Genomic DNA, 22,680 nt, shown 5'->3' with positions numbered 1-22,680 from the left:
TCATGCTGACTGACTGCGGTGAGCCATCTTGTTACAGAAAAGCCATGCAAATGGATGTCAGTCAAGTAGGAGCATTTGTCAGTAATGAGCTCAACACGGGACTTGGTTGAATTGCCATAAGGCAAACAAGCTTTACCTTGCAAACAGGTTTACAACCCCGCTCACTTGGGACTTGGTGATTATCAACCCACACACATACGCGCGCGCACACAATCGCAAAAAAGAGTGTGAATGACATGAGGCTAGTGGGTGCTCCAGTCATGTGGCATGTGCTTGCTTCCTTGTTTTATTTTCACTATGGTAATACCACGTGTGTGCATGTGCGACGTGCGTGTGTGTGTGTGTGTGTGTGTGTGTGACCTTAACTTTAGAGGATGATATGTCTTGTAATATGCATCGGAAGGCATTATATACCACCTGGATAAACACAAGGTTGATGACCAGATTTACCTTTATAATTGAGTATAGGTAAGAATCCAAACAAGGCTCAAGAGAACAACGGCACTGCTGGAGATAAGGAAGCAAATGATTAGCACCTGCTGGAAATTCCAAAAACATTTTCAGCAAAGACTTGGGGCCGTCATTATCCACCAAATCCAGAATCATTGCATCAGCAGAGCCAACATATATGCAAATTACACATCCAATTGCTTTGTGAGTGTTGTGGGCGTATGCAAACAAGCATGAAGAGAGCACAAAAATACGAATATGCATACATACACGCACACAAACATGCATGAACAGTGCATACACATATAACTCATAAGTATGCATACCTATAGATAACTACACTATAATGACCAAAATGGGAGTGAACTACAATTTGTAAAACCCACAGAACAGGCCTTATTTGTGAATCCACAACATGAAATCCAAAACTGAGACTTCGACACCGCCTCAAACCCAAAAAGAACAATTATATTTACAACAGAGGTCTCTAACGAGCCCCCCTGATTCCATTGTGTTCAAGCTATAGCAAAATTTCTGCCAGCCTGGAAAGGATATGGATTGAATCATAGCAAAAACATAAGAGAGAATACCACCTTCTCTCAAATTGCAGTTTGTTCCATGAACAAACTACACATTAGAATGAATCGCAAAGAGCATGGAGGCGTTTACTAGTAAAATAGCTTTAGGTACCCATTCTCCATACCCAACTAAGACCACACCAACCTGTACAATTGTATTAGGACTTCAAGTCGATCACAACCACACTGATGTTGTCTTTGCTGCCGCGGCTGTATGCGAGCTTCACCAACAGGGCGGCAACAGCGGCCGATGCTGGATCTTCACCAATTGATGAACTTCCTGAAGCACGCTTTTTCCTTGAAGAGTCCAGACATTTCCTTGCAATCTCACAAGCAGTGTCATTGCTTATTACATCCCATAGACCATCGCTAGCTAGAATCAAGCACTCGTCATCCTCTGTCCGCTGCAGGCATGTCACCTCTGGCTCAGACACAACATAACGCTTCAAGTAACGATCGCCTGGCAAGTAGCGACAGAATTAAGTTAGAACTTGTTGCCCATTGTTAAAGTTACTGGATATATGATCGTAATGCCGCCTCAATGCAAGGCCATGAACCAACCTATTGATCTAGACAACGCAAGAAGTCCCCCAACTCGATAGCCATCCCAATATATGACTCTTCCTCCGGCAGCTTCAATGCGGCTGGTTTCATCATCTCTCTCCGGCTGTAAAATTACCCATCAAGTGTAAAAAATCAAGCATTTCATTCTTTATAATGAGAAGTCAACTCCCAGTGTACAAGACTAAGATAACACTTGCAGTAAAAAACATGCTTGCGTGTAGTACCATCCAGTGGTCCCAACTCATCCAAATCTTCATAAAGGCTATGTCATGAGATGTATAACCATCTACTAATGCCAAATTTCGAAATTTAGAATTAAGAAAAATATCCCAAAGGTTGCTAATGGCGCCTCTAGATGCACCTTGTAGAGGTGGACACTAATGATCCTCCACAAAGTCATCGGTTAACCGCCCTTTCCTACAGCAACTTCTCATTAAGTTGACCATGGAAGACTCCTATGCATAGACAGTCAAATAGTTACTTCGAACATTGAAAGCAACAATCGTAAGCCTATGACGGTTTTACTTCTGGAGCCCTAATTTTGAGCATATGTTACCATTAAAACCACACCAATCACATAAACAGGCAAGAACCAAAATTACAAGGTTTCAAACAGGCAAGCACCTCTCCACATACCTAAAATGACAAAGAATCTTTATAATCACCTTATGATCTTTCGAGAGAGGGATGGCCTCACCATCCCTGGATAGGACAGCTCTGGAGTCTCCACAATTTGCTACCACAATCTGGCAGGAGCTAACTATAGCAACTATTGCCGTTGTTCCCACATTTTCAGGTGCTATACTGTCTCCACAACAAGTTGCAGTGCCTTCACCCACATCATTACATTGCCCATGAGGGCAGACACCTCCAACTTCTTGGTCAACTTTTGAAAAGCATGAGGACATGACCTTCTCCCAGGCAGAGCATGAAGTTGCCCCGTTCGACGTGTCACAATCGTTCTTGCTGGCAAGAGACAGGCTGGACATCTCTTCTGCAAGAGCGTGGTGCATCCTCTCCGTACAATAATTAGATGCCTACAGCAAAGAGAGTGCCATTAACAACAATGAACTTGAACAACACAAGTGTTTCAAACTTGACAAACCATTTCTCACCTGAGAGCCTCCATGACCATCATAGACGGCAAAGAAGTGCAGATTGCATAATGGTCTATCCTCCACCTTTTCTGTGCAAAAACAGCTGCCTGATGTTCCACGCCGCAGCTGGGTAAAGGACGGTGCAATAGTAGCTGTGTCCTCCATCTCACGCCTCCGTCCACACACTAGGAGCTTACCACTATAAGGACAACTGCTATCACTGGGGCTCGGAGTAACACTATCAGAAGATGACATAGCCTCTAGTGCCCTGATGACAAAGGCTTTATTGTCTATGTCTGCCATTTCCGCATCCGTTCTGCTTACAATAAGCTCTGTTATCGCCGATGAATTCTCCAACACTTTGTTGCTTGACAAAACAATTGCTGTCGGAGGAAAGAGAGCATCTAGCGTGCTCTCACTCTGTGGCTTCTCAATGCCTTCAACCATACTAGAGGGAGCAGTTCCACATGAGGAGCTACACACCCCTTCTGGGAAAGCAGAGCCACTTTCTGCTTTTTGCTCTCTAGAAATTCCTGTTAGGGAGGTACACAATTGCTCCTCCTCTATAGTAGTAGCCCCGCCATAAACATCTGTCTCCAAACAGAATTCTTGAGCTCCATTGACACAGGAAGAGAGAGATTTGTATCTGAAAAGGCCAGGACCATTAAGTTTAGCAGACTCTTTCCCTTTGCAATCGGCAAAGAATCCTTCTTCTGTATATGAATCGAAAGGAAGGGTACCATCTGTTTCGAGAGCATGAGAGAAACTGCCTGTAGTGATAGCCCGCTCGATGCGTGGGCGTTTGACGCAAATCGAGCTGTCTTCAGCGACAGGATTGAGCTTATCATGAAGAAGATGTGAGGGCCCAGAAATCTTCTTAAAACGTCTGATCTCCATGCGCTTGCGCCTAGCGATGACTGTTGCATTGGATAGGACAGAGGTCCTCCCCTTATAGAGGCACGGGTCTGTGTCATCCATTGTGCTAAAAGACGGAGGATTCTTGAAAGAAGGGGCAGTAAAAAGGGAGGGCTCTCTCTCTCTCTCTCTCTCTCTCTCTCTCTCTCTCTCTCTCTCAAGGAGGGTCACAGGTACTGGTTGTATCCCAATATGGCTGCCTAAAACCGCTTATCGTAGTCCCAAAACCCGATCGCAGCAGCAAAGCCTTTGAAAAGTGAGGCTCTAATCAAGCTTAGGGGAAGGTCCTGCTCCTGATGTTGATGCTAAAGAAGACAAGAGGAATGGCCCTATCGCCTTTTCCACACACTCCTATTGCTACACAATGTGCTCTTTTAAGCAAGGGAAAACATCTGATGATTTCAAACTTGCAAAGTTTTCACCTGTGACAGCAATAAGGATGATGCGCAGAAAGCACGACGGAGACCGAGAGGACACCATGTTGCCGCCACATGCCCTTAGCTGCACGGATGTCTCTCTTGCAGCAGCAGAGAGGCACACGGAACCTCCAATAGTACCTGTGTAATGCAGGAGAAAAGGACCCAAAAAAGAGCTAGCTACTCGCTTTCCGCAACACCCTCATTCTCTATGGATCACATACGAGAGAAGCTTCCAGGAAGGGGTGGACAGCAGCTATGGCGATGGAGCCCCCGTTCTGTTGTGAATGGCAAAGGAGATGCGGAACGTGGGTTCGCCTACGCAGCATTCAAAAGGGACAAAAGCCACACCACAGAAGAAAGGGGGGGTGTACGTGTGTGTGTGTGTGTGTGTGTGAGAGAGAGAGAGAGAGAGGGAGGGGGGGCCGGGGGGGCCGGTCCAATCCCGCGACAGGGCACGACACAGGAGCTTTTCGCAAGTGTAGGAGAGCTGGGCCACGGCCGCTCCCTGCGCTAATGCTTGCCTATTTAGGTGCAAAACCGGACCTCTTTGAGCGGGATAGCGTATCTCTCATTTTTCATCGTGCACAGTCCACACAATTTTCCCGTTTTAGCTTTCCCTTCCGACTTTTCTGGACACGCGTCCACAGACCAATTCGTTATCTTGTTGCATTATGCTATGTTCCAAAGTCAAACAGGTTGATTTAAGGACTAGTTCGCACAGGCAATTGCCATGTGTTATAATAATTCATGCACTCTCGAGTCTCAACCACCCCCTCAAAGGGCAGGGCCTAGGCACATGCACGAAAGGAGCTACCACTGCATCCAAAATTGTGACCAATGTGTGGAATGTCGAGAAGATACCTCCCCTCTCTCTCTCTCTCTCTCTCTCTCTCTCTCTCTCTCTCTCTCTCTCTCTCTCTCTCTCTCTCTCGCGGTTTCCCGTGCACCCACGCGTCTCTCTTTGCCTCTCTCCCTCCTATGCCACCGTCGCGAGCAATTTGTACGTGTGTTTGTCAGTCACGCGTGCACACACAGACTCATGCATGGATACATAGGGGCAGGAGGTGCCTGAGCAATTGCCTGTTGCAGAAGGTTTATATTTTTGTCTCTCTCTGTAACTCTCTTGTTCTCAGCGTGCTTGAGGAGGCATGGGAAGGGGAATCGGACGAGGGAGGTCAATGTGCATGGGGCAAGTGTCAGTGAAGGGCTTGTGGAGCCAGAGGGGCGTCTCTCTCTCTCTCTCTCTCTCTCTCTCTCTCTCTCTCTCTCTCTCTCTCTCTCTGTGTGTGTGTGTGTGTGTGTGTGTGTGTGTGTGTGTGTGTGTTCTCTGCAGTATAGGGTGCTCTCGTTATAGCCTGGCAGACGATGGCACGACCATCTTCTTCAGGGCGAAGGCAAACGGGGCGAGTGAGTGGATGGTGGGAAAACCAGTAGAGTCTACGGCAAATGTAGTCGATGTTGCTGAGAGGGAGATGCTAGGACTTGCAGGCAAGGCGGTAGGTGAAAGCGAGGGGGGCAGGGACGCAGACCTTTCTACACAAATCTCTCTCTCTCTCTCTCTCTCTCTCTCTCTCTCTCTCTCTCTCTCTCTCTCTCTCTCTCTCTCTCTCTCTCTCTCTCTCTCTCTCTCTCTCTCTCTCTCTCTCTCTCTCTCTTTGTGGACTTGCGAGGTGACGTTGGGGGGGGGGGGGGGGGGGGGTATCATGTTAGGAAATTGAATTGTTTTTTTAATTTGCCAATATAAGGAGAGCATATGGAGTATCTTCCCCTATACCCTTATGGAATCTCGAGAGCTATTTTACTATGGCACATATGGGTAAATAGAAACACAAAATTGTTTTCTCAAAATTCTTAGCTTCACATCTCGGCTTTCATCTTTGATTTGAGAAGAGTAGCTTCACAGCTGTGCTCCAGGGTTAAAGAAACACTTGATTGTAACCCACAAGGGATGGCTCAACTTGTCTCGTCTCTGTGGAAAGTAATTAGATGGCAACAATGGAGCTCAAGGATACCATTGTTTTTTTCAGAGAATAGGTTTAGGATGTGTGAATGCTTGAATACTATTTCTTGACATGTATGAAAGAGGTGTCCCTCCCCTACCTGACTGGAGAAAAGTTGGAAGCAGTACCTGAAGCAGCGAAAACAAAGTTGGAAGAAATGCCTAAAGAAAAGCAGGAGGAAGTGCACACCACTCCCATGCCTAGAGAATAGTCTCAACAAGAAGATCACAACACTTCAACTTGAGGGATTCCTTGAAACTCCACAAGAGTTTCTAGAGATGTCTAAAAGGGAGCCACCAACAGAAGAAACAACTAAAGCATTACATCAACATGAAGCTCGCACTTCCAAGCAACTCAAGGACCTAGAGGACATAGACAAATATGCAAAATATGTCCATGAAGTTTTTGATAGAATGAAAGACGAAGTTTATGCCTGACACCAGCAGCTTCATCCCTTCAAGAAATACCTAAAGCACACAACAACACGTCTTGAAGTAGCAAAATCTTTCATCAAGGCATGTGTTGAAGCAATGGAGATTACAAATCAGAAATTAGCAGAGGTGACAGCAAAGTCTAAAGCAGAGTTGGAAACCTTACAGGAGACAATAAACTAGCAACAAGAGCAACATCTTAAGGAGGTACCCACTACTCTATAGAACTCTAGCTCATTTGCTCAACTGGTGCAAGTCCAACTTGATATTGCAAATGCTCATTTGGCACAATCATAGTCTTGTTGCCAAGAACACAATCAGTTGCTCAATCAACTAAGAATCAACCCCACCGTGGCTACACTGTAAAACATGGATGAGGCTTACAAAGCTCGCGAGTAGGTTACTAAAGAGCTTGAAATGGAGGTCAAGCTAGAGCAAATTCAACATCAAGAACTCTCAATCAGATTCATGAAGAAAGAAGAAAACCACCACAAGAAGATTGCACAGCTTAACGAGGAGCTTAGCAAAGCTAAAGAGGCTGCTAGATCTCAAGCCTCCACATCAAGAGAAGATCGACATGAGATGGCTCTGGGAGATACAGATGCTTTTATACAATTCATGAATTTCAAAGAAGCATCACTACAGAAACAAATCTCAAGCAGGTAGAAGACGAAACATAGCAAATCTGGAAAGAGGCCATGCAGTGGGAGGAGAAGATTCTTCATTTTATCAATTTCAACGAGGAATAGCATCAACAAGCTCTCTTATACCCGCTCATTGAATTTGAAGTGCTACAAATTAAGGAAAAAATACTCAAGGATCTCGCCACCAATCCTGCAATGGTATATCCCAAGTGGCAAGAAATTTGGTTGAATCGGCACCCAAGGTATCTCATTTACTACACAAATGCACCACCAGCCATCAAGCAAGTGATGTGGAGGTTTACAAGGATTTTTGGAACAAGTATTGGAGAGAGAACATAATTGAACCTCAATGCTTGGAAGATGCTAGCTGTGTTAGGGTTTAGGCCAACTAGTCAAGAACACCCATCTTACTGATCGTACTAACCTTATATTATTCATTGGTAATATAAATCAATAAGGAATAGTTAGGCATTCTAATACTCACTAAGAGCTCGACCCAAACTCTTTGCGTTCTCCTCCTTGCACAACACACCAAACACACATTCACAAGTGGTATCAAATCCGATTTTATAAGAGGGGGAGAGCCCATATTGTAGGGGCTAGTGAGAGAACACACACACACACACACACACACACACTCAAGGAAACCCCAAGCATTAAGAGGCAGCAAGGAGACGTGTCAAGCTCCTACCCATGCTACCTTCATGAGGTGCTTGAATCCTATTGGCCAGGCTTAAAAGGGGTCCAATGATAAATTACTTGAATTATCTAATTGTTTTTGCATTTATCAAGTCCTCTCTCTCAAAGGGGAAAGGGGGACACTTGTCCCAAGGCTACCCTTGTTGCTTGTAATGCCTCTTGCTTGTGATCGGCTAGGCCTGGAGGGGTCCAATGAGATTCAAACATGGGCTACAAGGGGGGGCCGACCCAAGCAAGCTAGGGGATTTCTTAGGGGGTATACTCACCCACACAAACTCACACACACTCTCATGGTATACTACGCAAAGTGCAAGAGCTCTCTCTCCTTCTCCAAGCAAGTAGAGGTTGAGAGCCTACACCAACACTCTTGGCTATGGAGTGCAAATCCAACCAAGAGCCATGCTTCAATGCTTAAGCTTTCCATCTCCTTCTTCTTCATTACTATGCTATTATGTATGCTAGCAAGAAGAGTTGTGATAAGTGAGGAGTTAGTTCTTTCTCCTATGAAATGTTTCTTCTTCCTCTTCCCTACCCTCATTCCCTGCTAGCTCTCTCCACCTTCAAAGGTGTTTGAGGTCTTGGGACCGAGGCTTGGGATAGTTAAAGCTTTCTTCAAAGTTTATGTTATGCTTGTGATGCATGAAGCTTTCCATCTTCATCGCATCACCAAGGTCATAAGGAACACAAAGATTGTATTGTAACAAGTCTCTCTTAATGGGAGAAATCATAATACAAATGGGGGGACCGGCTCCACATAAACCCGTTCCTCAACTGTTGTCATGTTCTCTAAATTCTCTCTCTTGCAAAAGTATTGTTCATGCGTAGGTAACTAATTGCTATGCCTATGTTGTTATCTTCAATTATGTTCACCCGCTATGCTCACAAAGTAATTTCTCAAAACTACTCTCATTAATTTCCGCTACTCTCAAGTTAATAGGCCAATTACATTACATTGGTATCAGAGCATTTGGTTTCTCTTTTCTTGCTTAAGAAGAGAGGTCCTTAAGTAGCCTATAAATGGTTGATGTTGTTAATTATATTAGGGTAAGTGGAACTGGGATCTATTATCGGTTTTGTTGAGCCCACTATGTGGGATATGGTGCACACCACGGGAGCTTTGGACTTAATAATGGAGTCTTTTTAGACTTGCCTATGGCTTTACCATTATTGAGCCATAAGAAGTTCGAAAAGAGCTAGCCCTCAGCAACTCTGCTATGTTAGACCTACTCCACTACTCTCTATAATTAACCACTTTGATTTGTGGGTGTAGATGTTTAAGAGCCGATTTTCAAAGGCTAAGAGGAGTGGCAACTAAGGTTTTGAATTGCCAAAGCATACACTAAGTACATACATAAATTTTGCTAGCATGGTTGACAATAATCAAGAGAGTAGAATGAACATTGATAGCTCTGATTTTGCACATGAAGGTGCTAATGATGATGCCCCCATGTTTGTGAATTATCTCGTCACTAGGTTGCAGCAAGCTATGGGCAACCCTGCTTTGCAAGTCAAAGTTACTCAACAACTTCGTGCTTATGGGATTTCCCTTCCCCTCCAAAAGGAGAGAGAGCTTAGGGGGCCTCTTGAAGAGACCCCCATAAGAAGACTCTCTCCCATACGAGAGGAGGAATCCAAAGAGAAAGAAAGCAATGAAAGTTTAAGTTCCTCTCAAGATGTGGCTCCACAAAGACTGTGGTCTAGACGATCGCCCACTCCTCCCAAGAGGAAAAGATCAACACACAGTCCCTCTCCTCGTCATTCTGAAAGAGAAGAGAGGAAACAAAGGAAGAAAAGGTCTAGGAAGAGGTCACCCTCTTCTCCTTCTTCTTTACCTTGCTCCTCTTCCGATGAAAGCTATGGCTATTCTACTAAAGAATACACGAGGGGAGGACATCGCAAATCATACCCTGCATGGCGAAGGTCACAAAAGCTAAAGAAGTTCAAGGAGGGAGGAAAGAGTATCTCTTTTCTCACCTATGATGGCACCTTTGGTGCTACCAACAAAGTGTTGGCCTTCATCCAGCAATTTGATGCTTCCTTTGGAGATGAGGGCTTCACGGAGTCCTCCAAGCTATGCCATGTAGCTATGCATTTCCAAAAATCAGTCAATGGTGGGCTAGCCTTCGTGGCAATGGCGAAGCCCCAAAGACATGGAAAACTCTACGAGTTTCCATTATGAAGCAAATCCTTGCAAGCGATGCAAAGGACAAAGTGCTTACCCAATGGCGCAGCTTGAAGCTTCTCTCTGATGAGTCTATCCACAAGTATGTAGACAAGTTTTGGGATTTACATCTCAAGGCCACTGTCTTTCAAAAGATAGACTTTGCCGAGCAAAGGCAGCAATTCTGTGCGGGATTACCTGAAGAGATGGCCAAATACATCAACTCTCAACGGCCTGGTACTATTAGCGAAGTAATCCATCACACCATGGTTGCTTCACGCATCAATTTCCATCAAGGGGCTAGACGTAATGTCAAGCCCATGGAAAACAAAGACAAAAATGATGCAAAGGGAAAAACCAATGTTCAAAATTCTTCCCAAGGCACTTCCAACAACAACAACAACAATCGGTGCAAGGAGAAGGGAGTTACAAAGGCAAAAACAAACTCTCTCCTCAAGAGCTTGAAGCTTTTTGCAAGGACCATAAGTGCTTCAAGTGTGGGGAGCAAGGACATGGCTATCGATCTTGCCCCAAAAAGAATGCTCACAATGAGACTCCTAGGGCTTCCACCATTGAAGCTCCAAAAGAGGATGCTCATTGCAAAGGATCGTCACTCTCCTATGCTTGGGAAAAGGTAAGAGAGCATGATACCTTCATCTTGTTTGACCCTGGCTCTACTCACAACTTCATATCAACGGAGTTGGCCACCAAGTTGGGCATTCAAGCTTTCGAGATGGGAGATATGGAAACGAGGCTGACACAACTTTCAAGGGACAACAAGTCTCCGTTAGTCCCTTGATTGGGAAGTTGAGGCTTCATGTCCAAATCCATGTCGACAAAGAAGACTTCTTCATCTCTCCTCTCCAACATGAGGATGCTATCCTAGGGGCACACATGGTTTGATCGCATGGCTGCCAATATGAAGTTCCCTGAAAGGAGAATCTACTACACCTACAAGGGAGAACATGTATATAGATGCTAGTGAGCGTGGTTGCATTATTCCACTTGTAAATCCTCCTGCCTTTGACAAGTCAATGAAGAGTTAAGTTTTTGCGTACATGATTTTTGTCAAAGAGTCTCTAAAAGATCCTAATGTTTCATCAAATGTAAATGGTAGGAATCAAGAAGAGTTGGACTTGTCTAATTTTCTAAAAGGATTCCAAGATGTGTTCATCAATGATATCCCTATGGACTTACCTCCAAAACGAGGGGATGATGACCATCGTATTGAGCTCCTTCCAGGAAGCTCGCAGCATAACAAGCCTCCTTATCGAGTCTCTCAAGCTCAACAAGAGGAGATCATGAGGCTTGCAAGTACAGAAATTTGTAGACAAAGGGATGGTGAGGCATAGTTCCTCTCCCTTTTGTTCTCTAGTCCTTTTAGTGCAAATAAAGATGGTACATACCGTATGTGTGTGGACTATCGAACACTAAACCATATCATGATCAAAAACAGATTTCTCGTGCCTCGAGTAGAAGATATGTTTGATAAGCTACAAGGCTCTACCTACTTTAGTAGGATTGACCTTAAAAGTGGCTATCATCAAATAAGGATAGTGGATGAAGATATCCTAAAGACCGCGTTTTGCACAACGTTTGGTCTTTATGAATATCTAGTCATGCCTTTTGGCTTGACTAATGCACCAGCTACGTTCAATCGTCTAATGGAGAAATTTTTTAGACCTTATCGCAAATTCATTGGAGTGTTCTTTGATGATATTATCATCTACTCCAAGTCTTTGGAGGAACATAAGCAACATCGCCAAGTGATTTTTCAAGCATTGAGGGAGAACAATCTTTTTCTCAACCAAAAGAAAAGCGAATTTTTCCTTCAAGAGATTCAATACTTAGGTTATATTATCTCTCAAGATGGTATCCGTATGGATCCATCAAAGTTAGAGGTAATAAAAGCATGGCCTAACCCAAAAAATCTACATGAGCTAAGAAGCTTCATTGCTATGTGCGCATACTATAGATGCTTCATAGAAAAATTCTCTCAAGTAGCAGGGCCACTACACGACTTAACTAAGAAGAACATTAAGTATGTAAGGACCGCTAAGGAGCAAAATGCTTTTGATAAGCTCAAAGAGAAGCTTACCTCCCAACTAGTCCTCATGCTTCCGGGTCTCTCAAAACCATTTGAGGTACAGTGTGATGCTTGTGGTGATTGCCTTGGAGCAGTTTTGCTTCAAGAAGGGCATGACATAGCATAGGAGAGTTGAAGGCTCAATACGGATGAACGAATCTTGGGCATTTATGACAAAGATCTTTTAGCTGTTCTACATGCCCTAGACATATGGAAGCACTACCTATTGGGGACTCCATTTATCCTACAAACCGACCACCAAAGTCTCAAGTATTTCATGATGTAAACCAAGATTTCCGACAAACAAATGAGGTGGGCAAATTTTCTTTTGAAATTTAATTTCCATATTGCTCACATTGCTGGTAATCACAATCAAGTGGCTGATGCACTTTCACGATGACCAAAAGTTAATGCGGTGTCTATCGCTACTCACAATGATCTATCTTCTATGATAGATGAGTATGCTACTGACCCTGACTTTAGAGACATAATGTCAGCCCTTGCTTTGGGGAAGAAAGAGGAACCATTCACCTTGCAAGATGGTTATCTTCTCCCCGGAAATAGGCTATGTGCTACACATTCCTTCGTGAGAAAGTTCTGTATGAATCCCATGCTCCTCCCTATGCGGGGCACAAAGGTATTCAACCTACTTTTCAAGGAGTATAGACATATTTCTATTGGCCTACCATGAAAGTGGACATACAAGAGTATGTTTCAAAATGCGTAGTATGCCAAAAGACCAAATACGATAGAGAGAAGCAACCTGGATACTCCAGCCATTACCTGTCCCAAATTCACCATGGGAGAGTATATCCATGGATTTCATCTTTGGATTACCCAAGTCTATCCATGGGACTACGAGAATATGGAAAATAGTCGACAAGTTTAGCAAGCAAGCACATTTTATTCCTGTCAAAAAGATTATTAAGGCACATCAAATGGCAACTCTCTTCATATCACAGATTTTCAAACACCATGGATTACCCACATCCATTGTGTCAAATAGAGATCCTAGAATGACCAGTAATTTCTGGAAAGGTCTCTTTGAAAATCTAGGAACAAGATTGAATTTCTCTTCGGCCTATCACCCACAAACGGATGGCCAAATTGAGATAGGCAATCTTACGATACTTGATCTTCCAAAGACTTATGTTACAAAAGTAGATCAACGCTCACAATGGGAAAAATAATTACAATAATACTGTACATACTTCTATGGGAAAGGCACCTTTTGAGATCACTGAGGGAAGACCTAAAAGTACCTTGCTACTCAAAGTACATGGGAAGATCTTCGTCGCCGATGAGTATAGCCGTGACCTATAAGAATCTTTTCAAAAGATTAAGGAGGCTATATCCATCTCTCAACAAAGGCAAAAAGCTGTTGCTGACAAGCAGACAAGGGCCTTAACGTTCAACGAAACTGATTGGGTCTTACTTAAGTTTCCTAAGGCTCGATTAAGGCAAATGGCAGGCAAAAATTCTACGGGCTATCAAAGTATTATGCTAAGTTAGCAAAAAGATACTATGGTCCTTTCCAAATTTTGAAGCCTATCAATGAGACGGCCTACCAACTCGAATTGCCCAACCATTGGCTCATACACAATGCTTTTCATGTGAGCCTACTGAAGCCCTACAAAGGAGAGCCACCAAGTGAACCAATTATTGAAGACCACAATGACACCCAAGCTACTCTCACCTAGTTTGCTATAGTTTATATCCTCATATGGGTGGACCAGCAATACCATTCCATTACCAACTTTTGTAGTTCTATTGTCAGTCCAAAGGATCTCTTTTCTCTTTCCAACTCTCCCTATCTATCAAGCCATCTTCTTGATCAATACAAAAATCCTCTTCGATTGTGTTAGTGCTGCCTTTGTCCATAACAATATCATTCACTAGCAATTTGATGATGTTTTCAACTGATTGAGACATGATTCTTGCATCCATTGTGATGAATGGAATCAAGAACATGTCATCAAAACTTTGTAGTACATGTATTGCCACACATGTTGCACCAACCAATTCAAAACTACAACTTTGATATGCATCAATGGAATGAATAACCCCACAAGCCTTCCTAGATTCATCACCTTGTTTTGGACCCTACAGAGTTTGAGAAAATCAAGAGATGTAAGTAAAATAATTGTATGTTGGAACATAGAACTCAAACTTTAATACATTTCCAAGGCACACTAATGATGTTGCCAAAAACGTGCATCCCATTCAATTCAAAAAAATATACACTAAGGCTACCCATGGAATCTGGTAGGAGGTTTGAACTCAAGTTTGAGCCTAAATGTATATCAAAGTGCTAGAAATTTATAGCTGACAAGGGTTGCAAGATGGAGCCCAAGTTACATTGAAGCACCCATGTAGTTTGGTAAGAGGCTTGAACTGAAGTTGGAGCCTACATGTACATCTAAGCACTAGAAACTCAATAGCTGACAAGAGTTGCAAGATGGAGCCCAAGTTACATTGAGTCAACCCATGGAGGTTGGTAGGAGGCTCAAACGCAAGTTTGAGCTTAGATGTATATCTAGGTGGTAGAAATATTTAGCTGACAAGAGTTGCAAGGTGGAGCCCAAGTTTCATCGAGGCACCCATGGAATTTGGTAGGAGACATGAATTCAAGTTTGAGCCTAGAGGTGCATTCAAGTGCTAGAAATCTATAACTGACAAGAGTTACAAGATGGAGCCCAAGTTACATTGGGGCACCCATGGAAATTGGTAGAAGGCTCGAATTCAAGTTTGAGCTTAGATGTATATCCAAGTGTTAGAAATCTACAACCAGCAACAGGTGTGAGAAAAAATCCCAAGCTATATTGAAGTAGCCTTGAATTTGGTGGGATGCTCAAATTGAAGTTTAAGCTGCAATATATGTCTAAAGAGTTGCAAGGTGGAGCCAAAGTTATGATGAGATTTAATTCAAACTTAACTTGCCAAGAAATCCATATCTAAAGAGTTCAAGCTTACAAGAGGGTGAGGCCGCAAAGTAGTTGCATGGGTGGCTGAAACTTAATTTTGAGCCTTCAGGAAGGAAAAATGGATCAACCTTTAAGTTTTGGCCTAGTTAGTCATATAATTTTCTTTGAGTTTATAAGTCTAGTCTAAATATAGGTGGCCATGGAGAGTATTCTATGAGGATCGCGCCTTGATGGACATCAAGAATACAATGAGATTGTTGTCCTAGTTGTTTCTACATAACCCGAGCCTTTGTGATTATAGTCCAAGTGTTTTACGTGTTGTAATAGGAGAATTTTACATACATGAAGGTGCCAAGAAAGGGGTTAAGTGAGGGGGTTAGTGAAGGTGGGTCCCTTGCTCATTGAGTCTAAGATATTTTACCTCAAGGAAGTCAAAACTATGTCCAAACTGGGACTATTTTTTCAAAAACTCTAAAAACTAGTTTTAGACGCCTCTAACTTTGTCAAATCATTTGACCCCTTGATGTTGCGATTTTTTAAACTTTGTTAATAAAACCTGTTGGGTTTTTTGAACATGATTGTTCACAAAAATATAGAGCCGCTTTCAAGCTTCAAGCACATAAAAGAAGAATTGTGACCAGACTCCGTATGTAAAAGTTGGGCTGATTTTTGGAAAAATAAAATGTCCTTGTTTTAACCATTACAAAAACCCATTAGTTTTGGCACCACACATGCTTTTGCTAATCTAGTCTTGATAGGGACAGTGGGAAAATATATTAAAGCCTTTTAAACGTTCTTCATTATAATAGGGTTCATGTTCTTTTGCACACTATGACAAAACGGACGACGAAGGTGGCGGCAAGTAAGGTTCTTTACACCCTCATCTCCCTCCCCTCTATGTGTGCACCTAGTGGCAGCTCAACAGGGCTCTTTCTCACAAGTTTGCATCAACTCTCTTTAATGCAAGTGGAGTTCAATTATAGCGAGCAATGGTTTCCGAATTTGAATCTTGAATTTCAAATTTCAAAGACTTATATAGGTGCACCTCCTCCCCCCCCCCCCCCCCCCCCCCCCCCCCCCCCTCTCTCTCTCTCTCTCTCTCTCTCGCGTGTGTGTGCGCATGTGTGAGTTACCTTCTTCTAATCTCTCTGTGTAATCTCCCTTAGCTCCTCTTCATCACCCCCTAATCTCTTCTAATCTCTTTCTGTAATCTCCCTCGCCTCCTCTTAATCTCTTCTTGTCTCTCTGTGTAATCTCCCTTGCCTCCTCTTAATCTCTCTTAATCTTACACTAGTTAGTACTTTTTTCTATTTACCATTGTAATTTGTCTTTTTATATTGCATTCCCAGATCCTAAACTTCTACTCTCCTCTAATCTAATCTTTGAGATAATGTTCTCAAATACTAAACTTTTTCTCTCCTCCAATCTATTCTCCTTTCTAAATTCTAAGTGCATCTCAAAATTCACTCTTCAATCTCGTTCTAATAATTTCTATTCTCTATTTAATTGTCTTCATGAATGACTCTAATTAATGACTATAGGTACTCATAATTAGCACTAACCTCTCCTCGGTATACATTTTAACCTCTCTTACTAAGTTAATCTCTTTACAATTATGTGAAAATTACACTCTGCAAAGGTAAAGTAAGTGACTAATCTCTAATCAAATTTTCCACATAGAATCTCATTTGGTGTACCAAGATCTAATGAAGTACTTACTCAATAACCACTTAAAGCAAAAATGATAATAGCACTTACTTGGTTGCATACAAAGTATGTCGTTGTCGCTTGACATGTAGATTCTTTGCTTTTGATACTTATCTCATTTCTGATACCTTGTGTCCCTCTGAGCTTTAACCCAAAACAATGAACTAATGTATCTTGAACCTCACCTTCTAATGCTATTGGAGCACTAGCACATGTCACTCTAGGCTAGCCTCATGAGCTTATTGTGGATATTGTAGCATGATAGAGATGCCTCATGCAAGTGCTTGAGACTTAACCTTTAGGCTCAAACTTAATTGTGAGCCTCACCTCAAGTTAGTCTCTTGAGCCCCTTGTAGCCAGCAAAAGGTTAAGACTTAAGTTTGATAGTGTAATAATAGCCTAGGAGGCAAGCTTTTTCAGCTCAATGTGGATACTAACACATGCTTGAGACTTCCTCTTTAGGATTGAACTTAAGCTCAAACCTCACTTGCATGTGGCTACCAAGGGCAACATGAACCTCATGACATCCTTGAGGCTACACAGGGCATAAAACAACACTTTAGGGTCAAAATTAAATTTTGGCCTCACTTGAATATGCTACTATAGCACTAGGGTGCACAACTAGCTTCATGACACCCTTGTGGATACCAAGAGCATAGAATAATAGATCCAAGGTCGAACTTAAGTTCGAGCCTCAGCTGCATATGCTAGTGTAGCACTAGGTTGCAAGGCTAGTGCTAGCTAGATTCAATACATGGGTGCCTACCTAGTCGAACACCACATTTTTTATGAATTTGTACTCTACTATTTTTTCAAGCTAGTGTAGCTACACTATGTGTGAATTTGATTCCAAAGTAGCAGGTCGATTCCTTGAGTCGTAATTCTACCATCATGATATGTGTAAAGGCCCATGTGAGCCAACCACTAGCCATTTAGAAAGACCTAGGCATAAAAGATAATAACATTAATGTGAAAGGAAGGCTTATCTTTTAAAGAGAAAAGAGATCTGTTATATGTACACTCAAGCGGCTTCTCATATTCAACTTGTAATCAACATAACTTATGATTGGATAATTAGATTTCGATTCCAAAACTTGTATTATGTTCCTCTTTCTTTATTGTTTCATTTATATGTAAGCATTACAAATTCTATTGTGGTTTGTGACTATGCATCTACGAGCCTAGTCTTTAGATTTGAGTGTTTAAATCACTATTTTTTGATGTTTTGAACATAGGAGAGTGTTATTAGACCTTAGAGCGACTTGTTTGGGTTGTTCTATTGCATTTTTTATGATTTAGATCATAATGGATCGCAATCCATGTACCTTGCCAGAATGCAACGAGACTTGGTAAACATGTCCCCTTAGTCCTAATATAGCTTTCCTTAAGATTTCGTGGCTATCCGAGTCTGTGTAGTGAACAAAATGGCATGATGACTGAGAGTGGTGAGAAAGGACATAGCTAAATTTTCCGATCATTGAGTGATGATTTGCTTGTTGAGTTGACATGTTTGCTTGTTAGGTTCACTTCTTGAGGACCGACAATATCAAAGAGTTTTCGTGTCCCATCCTAGTCACTTCCCTAAGTATTGACATATTATGTTAGTGCCATATAGCTATGCTACAAATGTTCGTTGCGGCAATTTGGTAACATTGGCACTGTTGATGGGGAATGATCCTTAGATGGTGAGTGACCTAGTATGTATGTAGAGCGTTCTTTTCCAAAGATTCATCTTTCCATTCCATTTACACCAGCAATGAAGGAGCTAGACATGGAGTTTAATGCTTGGTAGAGGCTAGAAGTCAAGGACTTGCTAGATCTATTCTCAAGAGGAAAAAGAGTTGTGAGTGAGACAGACAAAAGCACTTCATTCTTCGATTTTCTCTATACTTTTACAACTTTTGTTTGTTTTTGTTCCAAGTTTCTTTTCAATACATAGGAGTAGGGTAAGTAGAAATCAATACTATCAAATTCGGGCTAAAAGATCGGGGGGGGGGGACCATATTTCGACGAAAACGACCATAACTCTGAAAAGCTGAAAATTTGATATTAGAGACTTAAAGCTGATTCAAAATAAAAAATTTGGTGGTCAAGGGCTCTAGAATACTCATGAAAGGCAATTTGGAAAGTTTGAGCAGAATATGTGGAGGAGCATCAATCGGGATCCACGTATCTTAAAGACCTTTTATGCAAAAAAAGTTGGTGAGTGGTTACAACTTTATCCAGGAGGATTTGGTAGTTATTTTATAAGTAACCGTTATCATGGTGATGGACCGCCAGTGCTTTACTTGGGAGCAGTAAGCTTGCTTAGGGATAGGTTTAATAAGACCCCTTTTAATGCTTGCATTAAGCACCCCTTCCACAAGGGCCAAGTTAACCATACGTCTAACAAGGGCCTTCAAATTCTCCCAAAACTCTATGAGTAACTCATCATCGAACCATCCCATCCATGGAACTTCTCCCTACCTAGTGATTAAAGAGCAAGGGAGCATTCATCCTCAATAAAGACCCTCTTTAGTATATTTGCTTCTGTTTGAGAAACCATTTTTTGACACTACTGAGAAGAGATGCTCTGGCTTTGTTGACTTGTCTAGATCGAGATTCCACTTGACCTTTGTTCACTTCTCTAGACTGGGATTTTGGTTGACCTATGATATGGCTCAAGTGATCTAGCATCACCTTAGCCAAAACATTGGGATCTTGCACAACTTTTCCATGGTCATCTATCAAAGAAAGCATGGTTCCTTGACCCCTCTTAAATGTGAGTGCCTGAAGAAGAACGCTTGGTTGGTAGCCTTAGGTTGAAGGGAAAATCTCTCTAGATAGTATTATGGCCTTCTTTACCTCTTCAAGCTTTTGCTTAGCCAAATTTGATTTTTCTTCGAGCCATCTTTTTTGTTCCGCTTCAAAGGCTATCGCTTCCTATTTTTTCATGTTTAGCAATTCAACTCTACCTTTTATTTGTTTTCGGGTGATCCTCTCGGGTTTTCTTCATTCTTGGGCCTGTTCTTTTAATCATTCTTGGGCCTGTTCATTTAATCTATTTTTTTATACTCCGAGCAATGAAATCTCAAGCTCTAGGATTCTTCATTTCTACATCTTTATCCATCTTGTGGAGAGCTTTTTTTTCCAGACTATGAAAGAGGGCATCTTTGAAAAGGTGTTCCCCTATAAACAAAATCTTCTTTGACCCTTGGGGGTATGGCCCGTCCCTCTTGGCTTTTTTTTCATGAAGAGCGATGGGTGATCGGACAGGATCTATGAAGTTACTATCGTTTTTTTCCATCGTCGATGGGATCCAATCAACTTGGTGGGAACAATAGCATCTCTCAAGCCCAGAGGCCGTGTGAGCATATTGAAGGCTTGTGTAAGTAAACCCAGCATGCTATTCCAGGGACCAATTGACCATAGGTCCACCAGTGCACATATCTCACACAAACTCTGCCACTTTGCTTTCTAAGAGCCCACCTTTCTCTTCTCCAACATATTGAAGTCTCCCATCAAGATCCGTTCCGCTTTGAAGGCTATCCCTTCCTAATTTTTTATGTTTAGTAGTTGAACTTTACCTTTTATTTATTTTCGGTGATCCTCTCGGGTTTTCTTCATTATTGTTCTTTTAATCGCTTTTTGTATACTCTGAGCAATGAAATCTCAAGCTCTAGAATTCTTCATTTCTACATCTTTATCCATCTTGTGGAGAGATTTTTTTGTTCGACTATGAAAGAGGGAATCTTTGAAAAGGTGTTTCCCTGTGACCAAATTCTTCTTTGACTCTTGGGGGTATGGCCCGTCCCCCCTTGGATTTTTGAGTTTCATGAAGAGCAGTAGGTGATCAGACAGGCTCTATGAAGTCACTACCTTCTTTTCATTGTCTCTCAAACCCACATTCCGTGTGAGCATATTGGAGGCTTATGTAAGTAAAGCCCGGCATGCTATTCCACGGGCCAATTGACCATACATCCACCAGTGCCCATATCTCACACAAACTCTTCCACTTTTCTTTCTTACGTCCACCAGTGCCCATATCTCACACAATTGACCATACGTCCACCAGTGCCCATATCTCACACAAACTCTTCCACTTTTCTTTCTTAGAGCCCACCTTTCTCTACTCCAACATATTGAAGTCTCCCATCAAGATCCATTCCCCTTTCATAGGGGTATCGTTAAGATTCATCCACAATTTGGCTCTATCTTGGTGATGCAAGGGCCATCGATCTTATTATGGTTATTACCTATCTAGGCCAATTGAGTGTCACCACTAGGGCTCTCTATAATGCATGATTCAGGACCACTTTTGGCTCGAGGTCCCTATCCACAATGGTAAGGATGCCGCTATACCCATCACTTCCTTCACTCTTAGAAACTAGCTTTTGTCCCAAAGCTCACTTTCTAGTTCTAGGTGATTCTATTGTATGGCCCAACAGTTGACTTCCTTGGCTTTTCATACTTCATCCTAGAATAGGGCGTGATTCTTGCGAGTTTTTAAGCCCTTCACATTTTATGATTGGAGAACGATATCTTCCGTCATTGAGAGAGGGGTACAAACTCCTCCATCTCGAGGAAGGTTTCAAGTGGTTTAAGGTTTTATTAGATCAAAGATAACATTTAAGGACAATGCTCAAACTTAAGTTTGAGCCTCACATGAAAGTTCCACATCACGAGAGGTTCAAACTTGCAATTGATCTTCTGATCCTTTATTGTTGCGAGTGTTAAGTTGCAAGATGATCATGCTTGGGTTAAGACATAATTTGAGATAGCATCAAAAGAGAATGTTTACTTAAGTTTGAGCCCCACTTCCAAGTGCTAATAAACTTTCAATTCAAATTAGCATCTATAAGTGCACTCCATATGTATACTGGGTGACACAAAGCTCAAGCTATAGTTTGAGCCTCAATTGAAAGTATAGGTAAAGAGGTCCAAGATGTTTTGATCTTTGTGAGATATATAATTTAAAGACAAGGCTCAAACTTAAGTACGAGCCTTAGTAGGAAGCCCTATGTTAAGAGAGGGTTCAAACTTGGGAACCATTATGGACATATGAAGATAGAACTCATACTTTACATTGAGCATCTCTTGCAAATCTTGGGCTACAAAAGGCTCAAATTTAGGATTGAGCCACCCTTGTAAGTGCTCAAAATTTAGTTTGAAACTTTGTCTAAGCTACAAAGTGGCTCAAACTTGGGATTGATTCTCTCTTGCATGTGTTAGGTTACAAGTGGCTCAAACTTGGGTTTGTGCCGCATTAAAGCTAGCATTTACAAGTTTGTGTCTACATTCTGTTCCACTTGCATTATATACTCTTGTTATTTTATCATGCCAATGCCATGAATGGTTCTCTAATCTACCCTCCCTAAACCTATCATATTATATTAGAGCTTACACAATCAGCATCTCCTAATCTCTTAGGTCCTAGGCATTTCTCCATACTAGATCACAAAGCATTCTATTCCACTTTAATTGCCATGAATGGTTCTCTAATTACCCTCTGTAAACCTATCATATGATATTAGAGCTTTCATGATTAGCATCTCCTAATCTCTTAGGTCGTAGGCATTTGTCCATACTAGATCACGATCCATCTTGCTCCTCGCCATTGTGATTGATACAATTACACTTGCATTGCATATAGCATGCACTAATCTCTCTTTGGAAGATGTGCCACTTCCCACATTATATTACTAAGCTATTGGAGAAAGATTAATGTCAAAATTAGGAATTGTCTTCCCATAATCTTTGCATATAGGCTGCACTAATCTCTCTTTATAAGATGTGCCAACTACCCATATTACTAAACTAATGAAGAATTACCTCTGTGTTATTCTCCCCTGCTCCAACTCTCTATAGACCCCTCAAGCTCTAAAATCGACCTCCATTAGCATCCCTAATCAACATCTTTCTTAGGATGTGTGTATCTTCCTGCAAACCCGAGTTCATATTGTGTTTTTTGGAGTTTCCTCACGTGATGAGATCTCATGCCTCGTGGTTAGTCCACTTGGAACAGA

The 22,680-nt window shown here is 42.0% G+C and overlaps 1 protein-coding gene across 1 annotated transcript; it reads right to left on the bottom strand.

Moving 5' to 3' along the window:
• Positions 1-899: 899 nt before the first annotated feature.
• On the bottom strand, positions 900-4,351 carry LOC147423915 (putative protein phosphatase 2C 8). The gene is made up of 4 exons (XM_086501103.1): positions 2,708-4,351; positions 2,258-2,629; positions 1,590-1,695; positions 900-1,488 (listed from the first exon to the last, which is right to left on the bottom strand). The coding sequence occupies exons 1-4, from the start codon at positions 3,665-3,667 to the stop codon at positions 1,187-1,189; spliced, it is 1,740 nt and encodes a 579-aa protein (XP_086357229.1). The 5' UTR covers positions 3,668-4,351; the 3' UTR covers positions 900-1,186.
• Positions 4,352-22,680: the final 18,329 nt, after the last annotated feature.

The sequence above is a fragment of the Adiantum capillus-veneris genome, chromosome 26, assembly GCF_014529385.1.
Source record: "Adiantum capillus-veneris isolate H3 chromosome 26, ASM1452938v2, whole genome shotgun sequence".
NCBI lineage: Eukaryota > Viridiplantae > Streptophyta > Polypodiopsida > Polypodiales > Pteridaceae > Adiantum > Adiantum capillus-veneris.
This window is presented reverse-complemented; position numbering and strand designations above follow the sequence as displayed.

Coding starts and splice junctions, on each gene's coding strand:
- LOC147423915 (XM_086501103.1), bottom strand. CDS start 3,667: ATGGATGACACAGACCCGTGCCTCTATAAGGGGAGGACCTCTGTCCTA. Junction 2,630..2,707: donor ATGGTCATGGAGGCTCTCAG/GTGAGAAATGGT, acceptor TCTTTGCTGTAG/GCATCTAATTATTGTACGGA. Junction 1,696..2,257: donor CTCTCTCGAAAGATCATAAG/GTGATTATAAAG, acceptor GTAATTTTACAG/CCGGAGAGAGATGATGAAAC.